This window comes from Chamaea fasciata, unplaced genomic scaffold, assembly GCF_029207755.1.
Source record: "Chamaea fasciata isolate MVZ Bird 193981 ecotype frontalis unplaced genomic scaffold, bChaFas1.0.hap1 SCAF_9, whole genome shotgun sequence".
NCBI classification, from domain to species: Eukaryota; Metazoa; Chordata; class Aves; order Passeriformes; family Sylviidae; genus Chamaea; species Chamaea fasciata.
Window position 1 is genome coordinate 21308070 of NW_027094094.1, and position 22860 is coordinate 21330929.

General features: G+C 37.4%; 1 protein-coding gene across 6 annotated transcripts in view; it reads left to right on the forward strand.

Moving 5' to 3' along the window:
- Positions 1 to 22860, forward strand: part of KAT6B (lysine acetyltransferase 6B) — a 109618-nt gene that overhangs the window by 38695 nt on the left and 48063 nt on the right. For all 6 annotated transcript variants that reach the window (XM_066191459.1, XM_066191461.1, XM_066191458.1 and 3 more), the window contains 4 exons: positions 13118 to 13226; positions 18687 to 18802; positions 18964 to 19045; positions 20016 to 20148. In XM_066191459.1, coding sequence (XP_066047556.1) covers positions 13118 to 13226; positions 18687 to 18802; positions 18964 to 19045; positions 20016 to 20148 — 440 coding nt within the window. The remainder of the gene's footprint in view (positions 1 to 13117; positions 13227 to 18686; positions 18803 to 18963; positions 19046 to 20015; positions 20149 to 22860) is intronic.

A 22860-nucleotide genomic window follows, 5' to 3' on the forward strand; every position in this document is an offset into this window, starting at 1 on the left:
GTATCTGACTTTCTTTAATAAATAGTTTGAATAAATCAAGTATTAATTTATTGGCAGATTGAAAATGTAGATCTGAGACTGTTTTGAAATATAAATTGATCTGTGCTTGGTCTGAGTGCTACTAGATGTGTCCCAAACAAGAAATAAACCCACAGCTATTACAAGGAGATTCCTGATCCCATATAAGTGCCACAGAATAAGTTGTGTGATTTAGGCTTGTTTGTCAAGTTCTATCAAACATAATTTCCACAAATAGTCTGTAATTTTAGAGAAGTAAGAAAGATTAGAGTGAGAAGTTAGTTTCACTTGCTTGATTCATGTATTTTGGCTTTTAAGCTTTGCTGTGTTTTGAGTAGTCAAGTTATACAGGGGGGGTGTGCGATATTAATACTTTCCCCTTCCTTTCCCCCCCCCTTTTTCCTACTGTGTTCATGTTTTGTCACTGTCATCTCTTCAAGTGTAGATTTATTTCTCATTCAAACTGTTGTTTTTGTTGGCAGGAGCTACAAGCAAGTCTGTGAAATTATGTAATGTCTGAAAAGTTATGTTCATGATTAATTAGCCTATCATGAAACTATTTTAGTGTATGTGGAATAACTAGATCATATTTTTTATTTATTTGGCAGGGGTAGAAGGTACACTGGTCAGATGAAGGAACTTCAGAGTGCTTTGTATTAACTGTTCTGTACATTATCTGTTTACATTTGGAACATGAAATGTATGTCTTTTTTATTGGCCACTTAATGTGAACCTCGTTTTTTTTTGTTTTTTTTTTTTTTTAAGGAAACGAGCTTGGGCTGCAGGTATTCCTTTTTTCCCAAACTGTAAAATTTATAGTTGTTTGCTTAAAGTTGAGCACCCTTTAAATGTCATACTCAAAGAAAAATTTGCCCGAAGTTTAAAAAATGGGGTAATGGTCTGTTATTTCTGAACTGTATGGACTTGAATGGCACAGCTCTCATGGCAGTGGAGTCAAGATCTCAAGCAGAATTTGAAGTCTGGAGGGAACTTTCTCTGTTATTTTATGCCGCAGGGCTTTCTCTTTGCTTCCCCTGCACCAAATAAAAAAAGGTATCCCAGTGGAGTTATGTTATAGTCTGAAAATTCAAAGGTATAGATATTGAACCTTTCAGATATTGATTTATTAATTAAGACTTCTTGCTAGTAATGAAGACCTCTAGCTTTTATTGTAAGCATCAAAGTAGAGAGAGAAAAGGCATCTTCTGTAGGATGGGTTATAGAGAGGTCTTAATAGCCTGTTATTGAAGTGATCATGTTTTGGACAAGTAGTTTTCAAAACTTTTTCTGTCCTCTTTAAAACTTCTGATCTGTATCACTGAAGTGCTGTTTCACAAATCCTTGCCTTTTGCAAATGTGAAACAGATACTGTTCCCATCCTAAATGTGATTGCTCATTTATACCAGCTTTGCAGTTAAGAAACACCATATATAATTTTTTGTTTTCACTAAGTTGACTATATTCTTTCCTATGGTGTAAGTGTAAATGCTTAGTTTTGAGTATTTTAAATACTAGAAAGTTAAGGCACAAACAGACAAGAGCTGTAAATAATAATTTTATTTAGACTGTTAAGGAACAGTGGTATAGTCAATCTTCTGGTTGTCTCTCAGGATCTGCTACTTGGTACTTCAGGATGGTTGAGGGAGGTACTTTATTCATGCTAGCCTATATGGGGGCCTGAAACATGTATTCTGTAGGGATCAGAATTGCAGGCTTCATTGCAATGATCAGATTTTTGTAGTATTTATCTGTTGGTGCTAAAACAACTGAAGAGTGCATGCACAGACTGAAAAAGTGTAATATAAAAGTGAGTTGCTTACTTGTCTCTTGGTCTTACAGGCTAATCCACTATTAAAGACTTTTCAGTGAGTTAGACAGGGTAGCTCTTATCATGCTGCTTGTCTATTTCCATTGAGATACTGTATTTTCTCCTGTGCCTGAAGGAAGAGGCAAGGGAAACATCTTTGCACAGAAAATTTTGTCATGAAGTGGATTCCTGCGGTGTATTTTTATAAGTATATCATTGTCTTGTCCCAACCGTGCTCTGCACTCATCTGGAATTAGATCAAAAAGTGTTTTTGCAGTTCCACTGCACAAGAAAATTTGCAGTGGAAGTAGTTTATGTATTACTAGTGAGAGTTTTACTTTAATGGCCAGGGCCCTAAACTGTGGATGATGCTGTAGGTACAGGTTATTTCATTGGTTATTTACTGGATGGAAGGAAACAGGACCTGCTTCGTGTCAGAGTTGAAAGGCGGGAGATTCTAGTGGACTTGGGTATGGTCCAGGAATGCTGTTAGATGGATTTGCTAAATTATGATTTCTTAATTCATTCATTTCCTAATTTATAAATCCTTTGGTTTTGCCTTTTTGTGGAAGTTTCTTATCACCGTCTGAAGGCTATCAGCAGTCCAGTTGCTGTTTTTGAAGAGCACTGCTTTAAACAGAGCACTGTTTAAAAATCCCTCATGAATTTACAGTCAACAAGCCGCTGACTTAATGAACTTTGTTATGACCTTTGTCCTGTCCTTTTTTGTGTCCTTTTGCACAAATGTTGATGCTAGAATTCATATGTTTTCCTTGAGTAGCATGGCAATTTAATATTATTGGTAGGACAGAGAATGGCGTCATGGGCTACATAGACTTTAATACTTGGAAATAGTGTAAAGCTAAATTGAAACCAATGCTTGAGAGCCTCCCTGGATTTGTTTCTAAAAGACACACAATAAAAACTGCTACAATTTTTTTTTTTTAATTCCCCCTCCCCCCCCCCCCACTCCCCCAGCTTAAATGTAATACTTAAGGCAAATTTTAAGCCTCTTTCCTTCAAGAGACTTTCTCTTAATTTCATATAATAGGCGTACTTGAAAGCCTTTCTAAGAAAAACTGGTCTTCTGTGAAATGTTTACTGGCTTTGTTCTGAGCTGTTTGAGCTCTGGTTTACATCACATGGCTAGTTAGCAGCACTTTATTATATTCTAAGGGAGATTATTTTCCTCTATTTGTAAAATGACCTGCTGTGATCTGAGTTTTTAATTATGAAATTGCTTTTTGATTTGGAGGGTTGTGATTTCTTGATAGTATGTCAGTAGTGAACAGGATCTGTACATATGAAGAAGCAGAGACTGACAAAACAATTTGTGTCATTTGTTGGAAGTGCCACCCTCTTAGTTAACTCCTTGGGGCCCAGGGCTACCATGCCTATCGACCTTTATTATCCTCTGCCGTGGATTTCAGCGCACGATCAAGCAAAAAACTGCTACTCTCCCAAGTCTTGTATAAAATGCACTGTATGTACTTTACAGAGCTGGCAGATTTTCAATGGCTTTGTGTCTTGGGCAATGGCTTGTAAAGGTAAATGCCTGCAAGTGATTTCAGTGTCTTGGCTGCTGAATAAACTGCTTTTCTTCTCTCAAGAATAATGTTCAGTTCCTGTCAGGGGGAAAAAAACCCGAAGCTGTTAGCATTTAATCAGCTGTATGTCCACATCCTCTTGCTTCAGAAAGGAGACCCTCAATTACTTCATTTTTAAACTAATGGATAGATAAATAAGTAGATTTTCATTACTCTCTAGCTCACCTGGTAGAGAAGTATCTTAGTAAGGGTGTTTTTTACTAGATAGAAACCAGTTACTAAAAAACAAATGGTAGGTGGCCAAGCTGCTGCCACTTGTTGCAGCAAGAATATGAGCTTAGCCATGTCATTTTTCTTCTACTTGGGCCTTGGTAAGAGAAGTGGCTGTGTTATTTACAGTGATGTAATTTATACTGCATTTGGTCTTGAAATAATTGAGCAGAAAGGATGCCAAATTATATGCATGAGTTAAAACTAGAACTACGTTTTTGTTTAAAAACCCAAAATGTATACAACAAAAACAAAATGTATGTGCTCTCTGTTTAAAGCTTCTATTTCTTAATCATATCAGTGGAAGAAGTCTAAAGAAATAGTTCTCTTGTAGTTCCATATCAGGTTCTGGAATTTCTGGCCATAATAATTTTGCTTTGGTCCTAATATTTTTCTCTTCCCTAATAGTTTACCTTATATGAGGCAACTAGGCAGGATATGTTTTGACTTCGTGCAGAAATTCACCTATTTCATCTTGAAATAGAACAGTGCTCTGCTTGTTTTATTTAGAATTGCATTTCAAACACTAGCCCAGTTTCAAAAAGCCCTGCATTTAGTATACTGCTGTTCAAATCTAGATTGTGCTGACAGTAAATTTGCCCCAAAGAGTAAACTAGATAAAATATGCATATGATCAATTTAATATGCAATTAAACATTTTCCCTGAGCAATTAGCATCAAGACAACTAATAATTATCCTGTGCCACGCTGCAAACATTATACGCATTTATGTAGGATGACTTTGGTAATAAGTTATGGATAAAAATATGCATATATACAAACATCTGAGTAAACATAATATGGTAGCAATGAAGCATGTGCTTTTCATACTGGAGTTTATTTAATCTGCTTAAAAACAGCATGTTTCCTCCAAAGAATGTAAAAGTTGACATGGCTGTGGGATCATGGTCTGTGAATTGCACCACAGTTTACCTTGTGGTTATGTGCATCACCTGCTTCATTCTAGTTGCAGTACAGTAAAAGGTAAAATTTGGAGTTGGAAAATGCAATCCCGTTTCAACAACTGTGTATACATGTGACAAAAACTAGGGGATACCATGTTTGGAAATCTCCTAAGCATATGAAGAAACTGAGATAAAGAAGACCTTGTGGAAATACACGTGTGTTGAACGGGATTGTCAAAGGCTGGATACATAATGCACTTCACCTCTTAATGAATACCCAGAAGTGTACTTGAAGGTAAGACTTGAAGGACATAATTTTTATTATAAAGAGTGCATGGCAAATACCAAATGTGTGATGCTCTTAAGACATCTACATGGATTTAAAGAATTGAGTTTTGAGGGACTCAAAAATTACTTACTCATTACTTTGGAGGAAAAAAAATTGAGCTATGTGAAATGAAAAGGTGTCACTTGAAAGATGTGGCATTCTTTGTGCAGTGGTTGGTAGGTAAGGAGTAACACAGTTTATGGATAATCTGCTGGATTGGATCTGCAGTAGTGATTTCATATTTGGTTGTGGAAGTCAAGGGACTAACTGGAGAGGGAATGAAGAAAAGCAAGTATGTTATTGGGCCACTTGAGGTTGCTTTGTGTGCCAGATAGAAGAGTGTAGTTTAACAAACACAGGCATACAAACAAAAAAGTCTTTTAGTCAGAAACTGGATATTAAGATGCTTAGATTTTGAACGGGGTGCTGGCCTCATAGTAGGCAAGTAAGGGAGCAGAAAGGATGAAGTTTGGAAATAAAAAATGTTGGAGCCCCTTAAATTTTAAGTGTTACTAAAATATCTTTTCAGATGAGTTTAAAGACCGAAGTTATCTATGTCTTAGGCATCAAGAAAATGGAACTGAGTTATCTTTATATAAAGTCTAACTTTGAAATGCATTTTGAATTAATTTCCTGAGGGTACCTTGCAGAAGGTGAAAGAAGAGGTCAAACCCATTTGTAGCTGAATGTGGAATTGCCTACATGCAGTTCTGATGTTGTATGGTCTGTTCAATTTCATCCGTTTGATAGAGACAACTTAGATGTGTATTCCTGAAGGAACTATATTGCCACAGGTATTAATAACATAGCTGAAAAGTGTTAAAATAACTTTTTTCCCTTAGTCTTTTCACTTCAAAACCATTGAAGATAGAATTCCGGAAAGGCTGAAGACTGCTTGGCTCAAGGTTATGTTTACACAATGTAGGTTATGGTCATCAGAATTGCAGGAAGATGCAAACAGAAAGCTGCGGTGGATATAGGATGTATTTACATCCTTGAGCTGTTGATAACCTGGTGAGCAAAAGTACCTCATGATGGCAGGTTCTGCAGCTGGCCTCTGATCTCAGATTGGAGAATGCATAAGAAGGAATTTGGGAATTACCTTCTTCATAGCCCAGTTATATTATTAGCCTTGGCTACAGAACTTACTATTTAAAAGCACTCTTACTATTGCAGTAGAAAGGTGAATACATTTTTCAATTGTTTAGTCCCAGGTGCAGAACCAAAGCAAGGAACCTACAAATCGAAGAACAAATTCATTCCCTTTCAGGAGGAAGAAGCTTGCTTTCTTCTGTAGTGCTACACAGTGTGCTGATATTGACTAGGCCAGAGTTTTGTTTTATTTATAGTAGCTATTATAGGATGACATCTTGGGTTTGTGCTGGAAATGGTGTTGACAATACAGCAATAGTTCTGGTTATTGCTGAGCAGTGCTTGCGCAGTCGAGGCATCTTCTGCTTGTCACACATCCCGGCCAGTGAGGAGGCTGGAGGTGCTCAGGAATTCTGGAGGTTATCCTAGGCAGGGGAGCTGATCCCAGCTGCCCAGAGGTGTGTTCCATACCGTAAAATGTTATGCTCAGTGTATAAAGTGGGAGCAAGAAGTCGGCAGTGCGGTACACCAACACAGGGTGATGGTGTTTGTCTTCCCCAGTCACTGGTACATGTGAAGGGGCCCCGCTCTCCTGGCTATGGCTGAACACCTGCCTGCCCGTGGGCACTGGCGCATCAATTCCTTGGTGTGCTTTGCTTGTGTATGTGGCTTTTGCTATTAAACTGTCTTTATCTCAACCCATGAGTTCTCCAGTTTTACTCTTGTGATTCTCTTCCCCATCCCCATGTGGGGGTAATGAGCGAGCAGCTGTGTGGATCTTAGTTGCCAGCTGGGGTTAAACCCTGGCACATAGACATTAATGCAGGATCACAGAAGGGATACAGTTTAAATAAGTGAAGTATCAGAGATTGTTGACAGAAACAGTGGCAGGGCCTACACATATCCAAGGGTTGTTTTTAGATTGACTTCAGTAATTCTGTGTGTCTGTTGAATTTGGACTATAGTTGGAAAGCCTCTGTTCTATGAGTGTAGAGGCTTTATATTCCTTCTGTTGAGAGTGAATGCTGAGCCTCCAAAGGACCAGGAGACTTAGCTGTATTTTTGAGCTGCTGCTCAGCACCTTTCTCTAGATGTTTTCTGTGCTTGCTTTGGGTGGTAGTTTTTCAGCAGAAAGTGGAATTTTAATATTTTCAGTGGATATAAGCTACAAATGAAACATGAGTGCAGGTTGGCTTATGTGCAGCTAATTAAGTCTAAGCTAATCAAGTATTGCTCTTGAAGTTAGATGGCTTTGGGGCATGTGAATCCAGGAGGACATGAAGGGTTTTAAATTTCCTCTTTTTTGCATAATTCTAGGTATCTCTGATGGTTACCTTGTATATCACAATGCCGTTAGAAAGATATCCTCTCAAAGTACAGGAGGGAGATGTGAGCAGAGAAAGCCACAAAGCCACTGGATAGTAAGGAAGTGAGTTTCATACCAAAAAAAAAACCCACGCAAACCTGCATTCTAGCAGTGGTGATAATCTCTGGGGGGAAGAGGAGAAGTTTCAGACTGTAGCTTTTCCTCAATACAAACCATTTCTGCAGTTAGTTGATTTAAAAATGTAATAAAGAAAGTTCACAGCCTGGTCAGTCCTCTCTTTTTGGAACTGCCCTTGTACTGGCCTCTGCTTTGTGCTCTTTGAATGCATAGCTGCTACATTAAGGTTTGTAGCAGGTGTAATGTTTCCACACTTCTGCCCGTCAGGATGTGTTTGCCATCATTTGAGTTAGTGTGTATTGTTTACCATGATTTGTGGGCCTGTAGGACTAACGTGAGAGCTACTGGGTAATTAACAAGTTCTTTTAAAAATCTGAATTTAGTTTAAATTACAGTTCCTGAAGCATGCTGATCTTTTTTTTTTTCAGATGTGGAAACGAAACTGTTTTTTACACACACAGAATGGATGCAGGAAAGGGATTGCAGCTGAAAGTACTCACAGAACCTTGTCTTGCCAGGGACCAAGAGCAGCTGCTTCAGTAGCTGAGACAGAAATCAGTACCTGTCGCTGATAAAGCTTCGGCTTTTCAATATTAATATTTAAAAACCCAGTGTTTAGAGGTGCTTCTGGCAGTATTTCTTGCTCAAAGACTTCTTTTTTTCGAACCGTGGTAAAAACAAAATTAAAAAAGGAGTGCAGGTAGCCCTCGAAGGTACTCTGAAAATGTAGGTATTCTGAAAAAACCATCTTGCTGCTTCTGTCCTTCGTAAGGCTGTAAATAGGCTGGGACTAGGACAGTGGATCTGTATTGAAGGTCATGGAGCTTCACTTTTCAGTAAAATTTGCCCCTCTGTCCTGGTAACCCTGTAATTACTTACACGCTGTTTCTGTTCATAGGATAACAGAGATCTAATGTTTGGGTATCATGCGTATGGATTTGTTTTCCAGCAGGTGATGTTGAGGTGCTTCTGAAAAGGCATGGAGAGGCAGTTGCAAATGTGAACAGTTGAGGTTTTTGGTTTACTAGTCAAATTTCTTGGGAGCGTGTGTGAAACTTTTAATTTCTTTTAATGTGCGTATAACACTTAATGAGGTAGCACTTAAGACTGTAATTGTGTGTACACAGCTAATGCCTAACAGTTCTCAGACAATCTGTTTAAAACCTCAGAGTGCTGTAGCAATGCAAATAGGAATCTTCTTGCTTTGAGTGGGATTTATAGCTTGGGTAACTCTGAATACTCAAAAATAAAGTAAAATAAAACTTTTCAGGACTTACGAGGACTTCGTTGGGGGTGGGATATTAGAACATGCTAAATGCTTTAAGAATTTCATGGTAACTATAAATATAATCAAATAAGCATATAAATTCCACAAGCACAGAAACTGCATAGGAAAAAATTGTTATTTTGGGCTGTAGTTCTGGGACAAGTTCTGGCATAAGGTAACAGAAGTCCATCTGAATTTTTACTGAGGATTGATTTTGTGCAGGGGCAAAGCCTGTTAGTTTCTCAGAATAGATAGCTGTGAGTCATTAAAATAAACAAAATAATTTACTGGTTGCATAAGTGACTTCTCAGTCTTTGCTTAAACATGGACACAGCACTAGTTTACCTAATGCTAGCACTGTGTTGTTGCTTCTAAATTAGCAATGATATGAAAGGTGTCCTTGCCCATGGCAGGGCAGTTGGAATTAGGCTTTTGTCCTTTCTAATCTAAACCATTCTATGATTCTTTATTTTTTGTGGACCAGTCAGAATGCAGAATATGTAAAGACCGTGAGCAGTAAGGTCCTTAATGTTTCACAATGTGTAAACTATGTCAAATAGTTAAAATGCTTTGGGGTTTTTTGGTGGCTTTGGGGTAGTTGTTTTTTCAGCTGGATCAATTACAAAACACTTACTGAAGGCACTAAACCAATACTTTTTATTTTTAGTCTTTATCTGTAGCACAAACTTTTATTAACATGGGTTTTATTCTTGTGTTCTTTAGTGACTGAAATAATGAAGCTATAAACAAAATTTAGTGTACACACATTCATGTTTTTAGTGAAAATGGTTTCAAGTGTTAGAATGATCACAATCAATTATTGTTTAGAATAATTTTGAAATGAAAAATGTGAAATTGGTTTTTGGTGGTGTTTTTGGTGATACAGTATTGTCATAGAGTACATGGTTCTAACACTATGTAGAGGATTGATGGGCTGCAGTTGTTGTATTTATAAGGTTTTAAGGGATTGACTATGGCAGTTGAATGTGTGATGCTTAGATAAGTATGGTTCAATTTCTGCTCGGAAAGTAAAATAAAACCCCAACCTGTTTACAGGTGCTGAGATGATGGTCTGTTATTGCTCCATGGTGTGTATATCTTTATTTTTTTTAAATCCAGTTTCCTGACTGCTCTTTGTGAAACTTCAGTTTCTGAAGGCATGTTGGCATAAGGGATGAATTTTCTGTGTGTTTGCTCTTATTGCAGTTTGGAATACAGTTATTAGAACAAGGCAGTCTTTTAAATTTGAATGTTCATTTTCTAGTAACCTAGCAAACTAAATTGTTTTGCAAGTTGTCATTTACCTTGTTTGCAAAATTAAAGGGATGAAAAATTCTTCTCAGCCTATTAGTCGTGTTGAAACAACAGTATGTTGCTGGGTAAGAGCTATTCAAACCTCCCTTGTGTGATAGAGCAGACACCAGACTCCGGAAGCTTCTGTGACGCAAATATTAATATTAAATATTAACACAAAAAGTATTACTGGTTCATCTGGTACAAAATACTGCAGTGTGGAGTAACTGACTTGAATAGAACTCCTTCCTGTAAGAGATGAAATGGAATTACCCTTTCTGAAGACTAATCATTGTTTTTCAAGAGATAAGTGATGGCTATATTTTAGAAGATAGACTGATTAGAAAAATAGATTAATTTCTCTTAGTGTTCTCCTTGATTAAGGTAGGAGGTGCATTGCTGTTTGGACAATTTTCTGCTGCTGTTAATAAATAGCTAAAAATAAGCACCAGCCTCCCCAAAATTAATCCCAAACCACCTTAGTTTATGCTAATTGAGACAGTTGTGAGCCAGAACTAATACTACCAGTATGAATTCAGGTTTGCTCTGAACTGCAAGTTAAAGCAAATTGAAGTGATGTCTTGTTTACTGTGCTGACAGTGTATGTGTGTATTCTTAACTTTCAGTAGTTGTGAGAACAGACCCTGTAATACAGTTATGAATGTAAATGTCTTCAAAGAATATACTGGAGCCTGTAAGTTTCTTGGAAACTTGTATATGAAATAATAGGATTTGCAAGCTCTTTGTGATTAGTTTTGGTATGGGAACATCAGTCTTTGTAGCCCTGAACTGCCAACAACCTTTGTCCTTTATTTTACCTTCAGAAAAAAAACCGGGGGGGGGGGGGGGGGGGGGAGAGGAGAGGAGGTGGGGGCATGTTTGAAATAGGGAAGTAAATGAATGTTGGCTAATGGCCATGTCTTTTCCTAGAGCAAAAAAAAAAAAATCTTGGAAAGATAGATGAGATTGTGGATCTGGATTTGAATGATATGTGAGGCTTTGTAAATTATTTATCAGCGCAAGCCTTTTTGAAATGGCTAAAGCACTGTTACATCGAAGGGAAAGAGAATGATATGGTTGCCAAGAGGAGATTTTTCCTGGATTCCACTAAAAGAATAATCTGTCTTTTAAAATTATCTGTATTAAGCTCTAAGCACTAGTTAAGAAATGTCCACACAACGCTGCAAAATCTGTTTGAATAGCTCTGGACCCTTTTTCTGCTGCTGATTATTGGCATAGTTTATGTATTTTTTTTTAATATCATTTTGCTCCAGTGACATAGCTGATAAAAGCAAAATGATGGTTAAGATCTGTTGAATTATGTCTGACTGGTAAGAATAGTAACTAAATAATTCTATTCTGTTTTATTTATATATATGCTGTTTTTAACAAGTGAAAGTCCTGCAACTAATTGTATAACCCTTCCCACCTATAGAACTACTGATCTCATTCAATGTCATCCTTCTCAAACTGACACCACCAATAATAGGTTTTTTGTTTGTTTTTTTTTGGAAGAATGACCATTTTTGAAAGCTGTCTGTTCTATAACTTAAAGGATTGTTTTTATCCAAGTAGCAATTTCATATTTCAGGTAACCATATAATCCTTAATGGAGATCTTAGTAAGACCAAAGAGTGCCGATGACGTTTGTTCCTATTGGTTATAAGAAGGTTACAACAGCTCCCTTTTATGGATGATGAAAGAGAACACATCTCCTTACTTAAGAAAAGTTCAGCTCTGTTTATCTTTTATGTATATTCTTTGGGGTATACAAGTACGTCAATATTTCAGTAATTGGATTGTGAAGAGTTGAACAGTGAGCAGACCTGAGGAGCGAGTTTTCAGAAAAAGTACGGTGCCTTGGGGTATGTTTATATGGAAGTACGTTTGTGTGCTCCTCTTCTATGGCTAGGCAAAACCTTCCTGGTGTCAGTTTTCTTCATGCTGCTTGACTTAAAATTGTCATAAAGCTCAGTAACATAAAAGTAGTTTCAGTATTTCTGTGTTATGTTGTGATATAAGGGCACATCACCATGGAACTAATTCCTTCACAATAATAGCCTTAAAAACAAGCATTGCCCACTTCCCAGATCTGTAATGCAGTACAGATTTATAGGTCAAGTGAGGATAGCCTGCAAACTTTAAAGTACTGTAGCATAAAGAGGGAATGGAAAATGAAGGTAAAGCCAATAAATGATTGCTTTGATATGTTAAACTAACACCATTGCCTACCTGAATCTGGAAACTACGAATTTGTAAAATAAACCATTTGAATCTGAGTTACTGTGATACTCTCTGCTAGAAGGTACTCTGTTATTTTACTGTCCCATTTGGGAGAAATAGTTGGATATAATTTTTTTTGTTACAGACCTGTTTACAGATACTTTCATGTAGTCATTAATACATTAATATTCTGAATGTTGCAGGTTAGTGTTTTCATTAAAGCTCTAAAATGTAATGCAGAAACTATGTAATAGATATTTATTCTCCGATAGTTTGTCAGGGCTAAGGAAGATAGGAAGTAAATTTGTATCAATTCTGAAGTAATTCTCTGAAGAGTTTTGTGTATTGCTTCCAGACATTGAAAGATTGCATGTTTTTTTATTATGAATGTGTATCAAAGCTGATGGGATGTATCAGACTGGAATGGATAACTCTTGATCTGTTCAATCCAGTGCTTTTACCCTAAAATGGTAGTTTCAGAGGGAGGTGTGAGTTGTATTGGATTTCAAAGTAATAAAATAAGTCTTGAATTTGGGAATTTTTAGTAACTTGGTTTCCTTGTGTAAAGGAACTATATTTGTAATAACGACTAGTTTACTTCTTGATCTTTTTGAAGAACAAGTGATTGTGTTCTGGATTGCAATTGTGTGTGCGAGAACAGCGTCCCAAGCTCTAATTTTTCCTTGTTATTGTAAACACTGCTCTTGTATTGGAGATGTTTACATGGTGGCTTATTATGGGCCAACTTAAAATTTATGAAGTATGTTAAGATAAAAACTTGGTAACACAGTTACTAAAGTGGACGTTTGCCATGGCAATTAATACATGGTACAACGAAATACCAAGTAAAAGCCAGGGAGGCTGGTGGGTTTTGGTTTGGGGTTTTTTTTGTTAGCTAACTGTCTGTTTGTTTTTAAATCTAGCCACGAGCTGATCCCATCCCGATATGTAGCTTTTGCTTGGGAACAAAAGAATCAAATCGTGAAAAAAAACCAGAAGAGCTCTTGTCATGTGCAGATTGTGGCAGCAGTGGTAAGTTGGCTGAAAATGTTTGTTTTAATATGTCTTCTAAAAAAATTTTTAAACTTGTGAACCTGATCCTCTCTTAGAGCAAATGTAAATTGAGAACTGAACCCAGGAGGGTGGAAGGGTTTGTTGTTGTTTTTCTTGTTTAGTTTGTTGGTTTGTTTTTTGTTTGTTTTTTCTTTTTTAAACTAGAATTTTGTCATCTGTATAATTAAGATAGTTACAAGTGAAAGGTAGGAATTCATCTTCGTCAAAGTATAGATCTGCTGAGTAAATTAAGAGAGGGAAGACATACTTACAATACAAGAATTCAGTTATTGTTTGGGATCTGTGTTGGCTCTGAAAACTCAGTTTTGCATTGTGACATCAAATGATGATCAAGAATTTTGCTTTCACAGATTTGCAACATTTCAGAAGCTGAGGAATAATCGCAGTAATAAAGACCGTGTAGCAGTCTTTGCTGCTGCATATCTGGAGTATCCAGTTAATTTTTAAATAAAATGGTTCTGTTACTCAGTAGGGAATTTGAATAGTATTTCAGGTGACATACCACATCAGGTGAGCAGCCTGTTATTTGTCCTGCACAGGATAATGAGACTACTGATTACATGTACCTTATTCCTGTGTGTTGCAGCAGCTCTTGCAGACTCTGTGGCTGTTCCTAATGCAAGTGATTCTCTTCTCTATGGTGACCAGTGCTGTGGCCCAAGGGAAGAGCCTGAACTTATGTCAGGGGAGGTCTAGAAAAAGCTTTTTCACCCAGAGGGTGGTTGTGCACTGAAACAGGCTCCCCAGGGCCCTGGTCACTGCACCAAGGCGGACAGTGCTCTCAAGGCATGTGGTGTGGCTCTTGGAGATGCCCTGAGAAGGGCCAGGAGTCGGACTCGGTGATCCTTGAGGGTCCCTTCCAGCTCCAAGATTGTGTGAATCTGGAGTCCAGGAGCATCAGCATTTTGTCGGTATGCTGATGGTAGCTATGGCAGTACCCAGACTACATCAGTACTTGAGTGAAAACAAAACAGTATGAATAAAAACATGTTTTCAGTTAATCAGGATATGTTATTGATTGTCTGCTTCCCAATCTGTCACCCTGATTAGTTGCTTTGTATTTTAGCCAGTGTATTTTTTTAGTATACTTTAGCCAATTATTACACTCTGAAATAAGAAAATTACTTTTTTGACCCAGTATGCAACAGCAAACCCCATAAATTTTAAATTATCCTCTTTTAGTGGTTTACAGGTCTTCTCTATTTTCAAATCTGTTTTCTGATATTTGCAAAATTAATACTTGGTTAGACCCTGGTGCACAGAGTTTACATTAATCAGGTGAGCTTAGGGATCAGCTACTCTTCTGTTGTGTAATAATTCCCTGGTGGGTCTTAAGACACTTTAGAACTGGAAGTCTTGACTTTCATGGATCAGCTTCTATTTGAATTAACACCGATACATTCTCTCTGCCTCATTAAGACTAAATTATCCTTAATTAGTTCCTCAGATGTATTAGATGTAAGGAATGAAATGTTGAGACTGCCAATCAGTTTGCTGGATGGTTAAACTTTAGCTACTGATGCCTAACTAAAATAAAAACCAATTTCAATGCAATTTATAAATAACAAAACTTCACTCAAGTGGAGTTTTATTGTAATTGGATTTGTAATTTTGCACATTGCAGTGTATCTCAAAGCTGGTCTTGCTGTCTAACAAATAGAAAAGAAATTACATGTTGTGCACAGCAAGCAAATTGTTCAGTTGATCAGAGATTAAATTGCAGTGCCCACTACTGGCATGTCTGTTTTCCCTTTTTGTTTTTTGTCAAGTTGCTTTTGTCTTTTCAGGTAGTGCTTCTGCGTTCTGAAAGCAGAAACTAGCTGGATAACTACACGTTTTTGTGGGATTTGGGAAGAGCTATTAAAGAGCTGCTGCTGACAGGTTTTTATAAGGGTTTGAAGTTGTAGAATGAGGAGGGAAAAAGTTGTGTGACTGGAGAATTATAATAAATATTTTTTAAAAGGGGGAAAAGTAGAATACCTGTGGGTACTCTCCTCTCAAACTGTATGTTATCCTGAGGAGGCAAGAGGATTACTGATCAGAGAAAATGGATAGAGGAGGCTGGAGAACAGAGCAACAGAGAGACTGGACTCAGGTCAAGAGGAATAGGGACAGAAATTGTTTGGAAAGAATTGGGCAGAGATTGCTTTCTAAATAACATTTAGGGTGTGCTTTAGTAATAATGGAATATAGAAATTGTCTTAATTATTGCTGCCTCTGTAAGCTTATTGGGCTAGTTGGATAAAATGAACTGCTAAGAAACCTGCAGGTGGAAAAAACTGGTACATCCCCAAGACAGGTGCACTGACCATCTCTGCTCATAGCTGATTATCCCTAGATAATAATGCTTTTTACCTAAAACATTATCAGACACAATTTGAGGGTTTGGTTGTTTGGTTTTTTTTTGTGAATTATCTTATACAGTAGTTCCCAGCATTTGTGTTAAAGTTAAAAATAACTGGAGATATTAGCATAACTAATTTAGAGCTGGGTTTATTGTGGTCACTGATCTAATGCTTGTTCTTTAAAAAGACTAGCTTTCTCATAAAGTCCTTTAATGAATAAAAAAGGCTCAACTTTGTGAGGAAGACATGAAAAGTGGACAAGTTAAAGAAATTGCCTTCAATCACAAAGGAATGAGACCCTCAATTTTTACTTCCTGATCTCGCCTACTTCTGCCACATCAGTGAATGACAAATCTTAACCATTTCTTACACAGATGAACAAATTTTGAAATGTTTCCTTTTACAGCAGGCCTGTATGTGTTCCTGGTGAAATTTTCCAGCTTGCAAAGGTCTCAATTTCCAGTAATCTGGTAAACTTGTTCGATACATTAAAATACTGATCTGCTGAGTTTTAAAAGAAAGTCACGTAGTGGAACCAGGAGATATTACCAGTTTAAACACTTCAAACTAGTGTTGGAAACCTCTCGGAGTTTTATCAGCTTCTGGATATGGAGAAGATAGTATATTTTTAATTTCAGTTTAAATTAGTTAAGTGTTGAAATACTGCAAATTTGGAAGCCCAAAACATGCTTTCCTTCAATTCTCAAATTCAAAAAAAAGAACTAGCTGTAAAATCACTGAAAGGCACAATAACTTCAACTGACTGTTAAACTACAAAATCTGTATAACTGCTGTGACTGTAGTTAAACAGAGTTCTTTCTAAAATTGAAACTTGTTGGTTGCGGCTTAATGTCTGGTAGGCATTACCCTGTACATGTTATTGTTACATTTGTACTATGTCAATTTGTGTCTAAAATGGATAGTTTAAGTATTATCAGCTGTTAAAGAGCAATACTGTATGGTATTTTGAGATCTAAACGTTTGTGGGCTGTCTCTGCTAGTGCATACCTAGAAAAGACAGTGGAAAAACACGGCAAATACATAGTGATGGTTCCCATTTGCACTATTCCAGTTCCAGTTGCTTGTGGCTCAAAGATTTGGAGTTGCTGGCAGAATCTTCATGTTTAATACAAGTGAAATATTTTTCTTGAATTTTTGTCTGATAATAAAGTCTAGCACATAAAGAAATGTATTAGGCTGTGTAATTGCTTGAATGAGAAGTGTTCCATTGGTAGATAAGAGATATGAAGTAACACAGTTACACTTAATTTGTTCAACCAGTGGTTACCAACCAGTGAGAATGGATGTTTATACATGGCAGTTACTTACTTAAAACAAAATTAAAATCAACAATTTTAACTGCAACTTTCTTGCTCCTTGAAATAAATCACTTCTGTGCAGGGTAGATAACTGGGATTAAATACATGGATGTGACTGATTCATGGCTATGCTTTAATGTGTTAATAGAATTGTTAAGTCATAGTTGATAAAATAAGTCTTTATGTGATATTGGTTACTAATATCAGCCTCTCTAGGGGGTTTCATTGAAAAGACCAGTATCTCATTGAACTCATCTCTGGAGTTATAGTATATTCGTTTCATTCTTGAAAGTGCATACTCAATTTTAACCACAAAAAACGTTGGTATGTCTTAAGCTCTATGCCGAGAATCAAATGGTTATGCTTTTTCAATATCTTTCTGAAGCTGCTCTTTGAATTTATCATTGATTGCTCCTTACTAATAGATTCTATCCCTGCATTTTATTTTGAGAAAATGTACAATTCAAGTTGTCTTTCAAAGTTTAACAATAAAGTGGTTTAAGCCTTGGATAAATAGAATAAAAGGAAGTAAAATCTGACATTGTCGCTTATTCAGGTGGCTTTTGCATTCCATCAGTCTTTGCCATTCATGCTTTAGTTCGTTAGAAGACAAAAATAGCAAATGCTCATAGATTAGATTGTATTTTTATTTGTGGTGTTTTAGCTCAGTCCTGGACTGAGAAACAGTCAGTGGAGAAAGTCTGGATCACTGTGACTGCACCATTACCTAGAAGAAAGCTCTCATCCCAACTCTGGTGGTGAGAAGAAAGCACCTTTGATGCCTGCCACGTCACTGCAGCCATCTATAGGTGCAGCATGGCATCAGGGATTCTTAGGTTTCTGACAATTTCTGTGTTTATGTTCTTGATAGATAATCTCTGAATATAACACTGTCATAAAGTGTTTCCCTGGGAAGACTTATCCCTTCCTATATAGCAGGGCTTTTATCTTTTCTGGATTAAAGGGTATGCTCCAAGGTTGCTGAAGACATGAAAAAATCACTGCCAGTACTGCCTAAGGTGTTGGATGTGTTCAGTTTTCTGCTGTCTTCTGTTAATTGGAAAAGTCATGTAGGCCTTCAAGGCTACTGTTAAAACAGGATGGTCCGGCTGAGGAATTTTTGTTTTCTGTGGGAGTTGGTAGTTCAACTACTCTGCACCCACACCCTCAATTTTAAACCTTCTATTGCAATATGTTTTCCTTATGTCAGTTGCCAGATTCATTTTTCCCTTTTTGTTACTCAGAAATTGTTCTTTGTGTATAATTAAGTAGTAAGTTGAAATAAAAAATGCAAATAGTTTGGCTATTCACTTTCTCTGGTAGATACTTAGTATAGTTAGAAAAGTAACTGATACAGTTTTATCTAGAGATTTCTTCTGTTTATTTTGCACTGCTCAGAAAGGGGAATGTGGTCAAGTTTATAAGTATACTCTTTCCAGAACCAATGACAGTTTAATATGCTGTGGAAATAACCTAGTGAAAATAAAAAGTTCAGTTTTAGGTGCTTATGTAGACCATTCACTGGTGTCAGATACAGTAGAAGTCAATTTTCTACCTGTCTTCATGAGTGGGTTTCGTGACAATTATTCTATATATTTGTGTGAAGTAGATAAGTTAAATAATGTGTTGCAAAATTCTGAAAGCAGCTGGTGCTTGCAGGGTTCTGATGGTGCTAGCTACATCCTGCTGAACTTCAAAATCAATCTAACCAATCTTAAATCTCAAGCTGTCTATAACATTTTGGTGTTTTTTAGGACATCCATCATGTTTGAAGTTCTGTCCTGAGTTAACAACAAATGTGAAGGCCTTGAGGTGGCAGTGTATTGAATGCAAGACATGCAGTGCATGTAGGATCCAAGGCAAAAATGCAGTAAGTTCGACTTGTTCAGTGCTACTTGACTTTTCTTTGTTTATAGCAGCTTTGTAATTAGCACGTCCAAATGCAAATAATTGGTGTACAACTTGAAGCAATGCTGTATTAAGTATTTTTGCTTTTTCCTTTTCTCCACCTCCTCATCCCTCCCCCCCCAGGATAACATGCTTTTTTGCGACTCCTGTGATAGAGGGTTCCACATGGAGTGCTGTGACCCGCCACTATCCCGAATGCCAAAAGGTGATCCTAAAAATCCTTTCCGTGAAAATACTTTCATTTGCAGTCTTGTATTATGTGACCAAAACTTGTCGAGCATGCTATTTTCATTTTTCTTCTCAATGATAAATAGTATGATTTCATTCATATCAGGGGCAGTTTTATTTGTCGTTATATGAGAGTTTTTTCCCTCGGGAAAATAATGAAGGTCTGCATATACTTGACCAGAGGAATTCACTGTGTAATGAGTTATTGCCCAGTTTATTGAAGGTGAAATTTTAGAAAGGCTGTTCAAATGCTCGGAGTATATACACTGACAAAGAAGTCCTTGGAACATGTAGAAGAAACTCTTCTTCATGCCTTTTGGAAGAGTAATTGGAAAAACAGGCAAACAAAACAAAACACATGTGTCTTCAGATTCTCTAATCTCTAGATTTCTGACCTATGGCACCTCTCACTTTTGCTCTTACATCCTTACGGCTTTCCCTATTTAAAGTTACAATAAAGACTTTGATCAGTTCCACTCCTTGCAGTCCCCAGCCTTATCTACAGCAAATGTTTAGACATGGCTACCTAATGTTAAAAGGATGCGAAATTCAAATTGTGTATTACAACAAATATACCTAGGTGTGATGTAGTATATTCTTTAGCATGCGCTACCCTAGTGGCTTTGTGACACACGTGTAAATTTTGTATCCTGTCTTAATTGTGTCTGGAGAAAGATCTAGGTGGTATAAGGAGGGACAAGCTAGAACAGAAATTCTTCTAGGAATCTAATTGCTCATAATTTTTTCTGTGATCCTTGTTTGCTTCTTGTTTCCCCCTTTCCGTGAGCAGTTTGCTTTTAAAAATCTCAGAGTATGGATAGAGGTGGATCTGTCCTGTTCAAGAGTTAGTTTGCTGACCTTGTACATTCTTGGTATGTATCTTGGTACGCACCTGCAGCACAGATCAGATAAACTGTGTACAACTAAACTCTCTTTCCTTTATATAGGGATGTGGATTTGCCAGGTCTGTAGACCAAAGAAGAAAGGGAGAAAGCTGCTTCATGAGAAAGCTGCGCAAATTAGGAGACGATATGCAAAACCTATTGGACGACCGAAAAATAAATTAAAGCAACGAATGTTGTAAGTTTCTCTTGGGTTTTATTTCTTTAGGTGTTTCTGAGAATGTAGTCAGCCAAGAGTTTGATACAGGTTTAAGCACAGTTTTTTACTCTATTTCAAGCTGGGGAAAATAGATAACTTGTGATTTAGTATGTGCCTTTCAGCCCAATGTTCAATAACTTCTAAATTACAGAAGGCGCTTTTGGTGTCATGTCAGAAGGTGATAAAAAAATCACTGTAACTTAATTTTTCAGACTCCATAAGTTTTTATTAAAAACTGTACCCACAGCAGATGCAAATAAACTTCTGTATAATAACACATGCCACAGCTATCTTTTAAGTGTAGCTTCAAATAATTGAAGTACCTACAGAATACAAAGTGGATAACATCAAGCTACTTACATAGAACTTCAGGAGGCCATTCTACTCAAAGAGCTGTTTGAAAACTGTATAAATACTACTTTATTAGTTAATATCAGCTCACGAAACTCGTTCCAAAAAGCAAACTATACAAGTGATAGGGAAGTTCTGGTTTCACTGGTACTCTGGAAAAGATTCGTGAATTCTGCTGTTAAGCTGCCACTGGTTACTAGGAAAAAAGATTGCAGTTCTCTTGCTTCTCAGGACTGTGTTTATCTAAAACAAGAGTGTGCTGTAATTTTTTTTAGCATCTGTCTTCCCAGGAAACATTGTAGTTGGACATTTTAAGTCTTGGTTAGAGGATTGTTTAGAGTAGCATTCAAATACTGAGTTGACATTACACTGAGTGTTAAACAGGAACAGATTCTGTGTCAGCTACAGTAGCATGTTGCCCTCCATCACGTGTTCCTATCCACATACACCATTTTTCCCCCTATTCAAATATTATTTAACTGTTTGGCTACGTCAGCTGAGCGGCTGAAAAGCCTTCTGACTCTACCAGCTACTCATTCTGTACATTGTGACATTCTTCTCTACAGTCTAAAAACCTGCCTTGTATTATTCAGAATTGCATGGGAGCTGCCGTAAAACTCTGCATTTTGCAAAACAAGGATTTTTGAAGCCAGTGGAGCCCACGTGTGAAAATAGAAGGAAAAGTTCTTACAGTATAGTGCACTAGTCAAGTTGATGTACTTGATGCTGTGCATCTTGCCGTATTCTCTTTTGCCTTTCCCTCTGCCAGGATCTTTCATCTTGCCTTTTTGGTTCTTGTCGTAGAGTTCAATGTATGTTACTCTAGGAAAGTAGTTCAGGACAGGAATGAAATGTGACACTACCTGAAAGTAAAAGATGTAGTTGTACTGGCTGATGAGACCATGCTGTTAGACTGGGTGAAAAACGTTGTACCGTTCTCCTCCTGAATAAATAGCTTAGGAATTTGAAGGTCATTGAGATTTCTATATAGCTATATTTATATATATATCTGTACATCTATAATAAAAATATTCCCTATATCTCTGGCCATGCCTTGGGCTTAGCTGTACCTCTAGCTTTAGCCTTTGAAAACACATAAACCTTCAGCTGGAGGTTAGGGCTCTCTTGTGGTTCAGCAGTGGTACTCCCCAGCTTAGTGCTACTGCTGAGACTCTCCACACCATGGGCTGCTGCTCACTTCCCCCTCCCCTTGCCAGTGGCTGGAGAGGAGAATTGTAGGCACAAAAGTAAAGATCCAGGTTGAGATAAGAAAAATTTACTGGAAACAGCAGTGAGATAAGAAAGCAAACAGTAACAGCTACAGTACCCACAACAAGGTGTACAAGGCAGGCAAAACAATTTACATGTGATTGTTTGGAATGGTGTTACCTAGCTGCTGCCTGCTTACCCGACTGGAAAGAACCCCTTCTCCCTCTAAGAGAGTCCCTTTCCCTGTCCCTGAGGTGGTACAGACTAACCTCTGGGTCCTGGACGTGTTCCCCTTGGCTACTGCAAAAATTAACCCTGCCTGACCAGAACCCGTTCTAATACAGTCCTGCCATCTTATTTCTCTATAGACACGCCTCTGGTTTGTGTTCCCAATGGGTGCATTTAGCAGCAATGTCTCCCCCTTCCCCCCCAAACACTAATTCTGTTTCTCCTCCTTCCTCAAACATGTAATAGAAAGATTGGAAATTTTATGAGGGTTTTCCTGTGATGTTTTGCTATTGAGATTCTGAGCTGCAACTTTTAAAGTGAACATGATACTAAAGGATGCAGAAGTTCTTTTAGTATTATGTGAAGATTATTAATATTTTCATAAAGTTTTTCTTTGTAGCACGTGAGCTGCATGAGCATGTTACAGGAGCGCTTGGGAAGCTCTTTGTAAAATAAATATTTGCAATACTGCCAGCACATTTCTATTACTTCAGTGTCTCATATATAATAACAAAGTAATCTTGTTTTGGAAAAATAGTAGTTGGAGATAGAATAAGGGGAAGAGACTCTTCCACATGAAATCCTATTTCAAAATGATTGTGGAGTATGGGAGGCAATAGTGTCAAACATAAAAAGTGTCTGGTCACATGAAATACAGGAAGGTTAGCCAATGCCATTTAGTCCTTGTATAGTACAAAGAAAATCTGTCCAGTGGTGCTGGAATAATTTTTTGCCTGTTGACCATCTGTAGGAAGCCCTTCACAGGCAATTACTGTGTAAGATTAACTTAAACCAGGTGTGTGCTGGCCTCTGGCACTACTGGTGATTACCACATCTGGTGCTGAGAATAGGTCTTGTGATAGACTTATGTGTATGACACCAAAGGATTCAAAAGACTTAGAA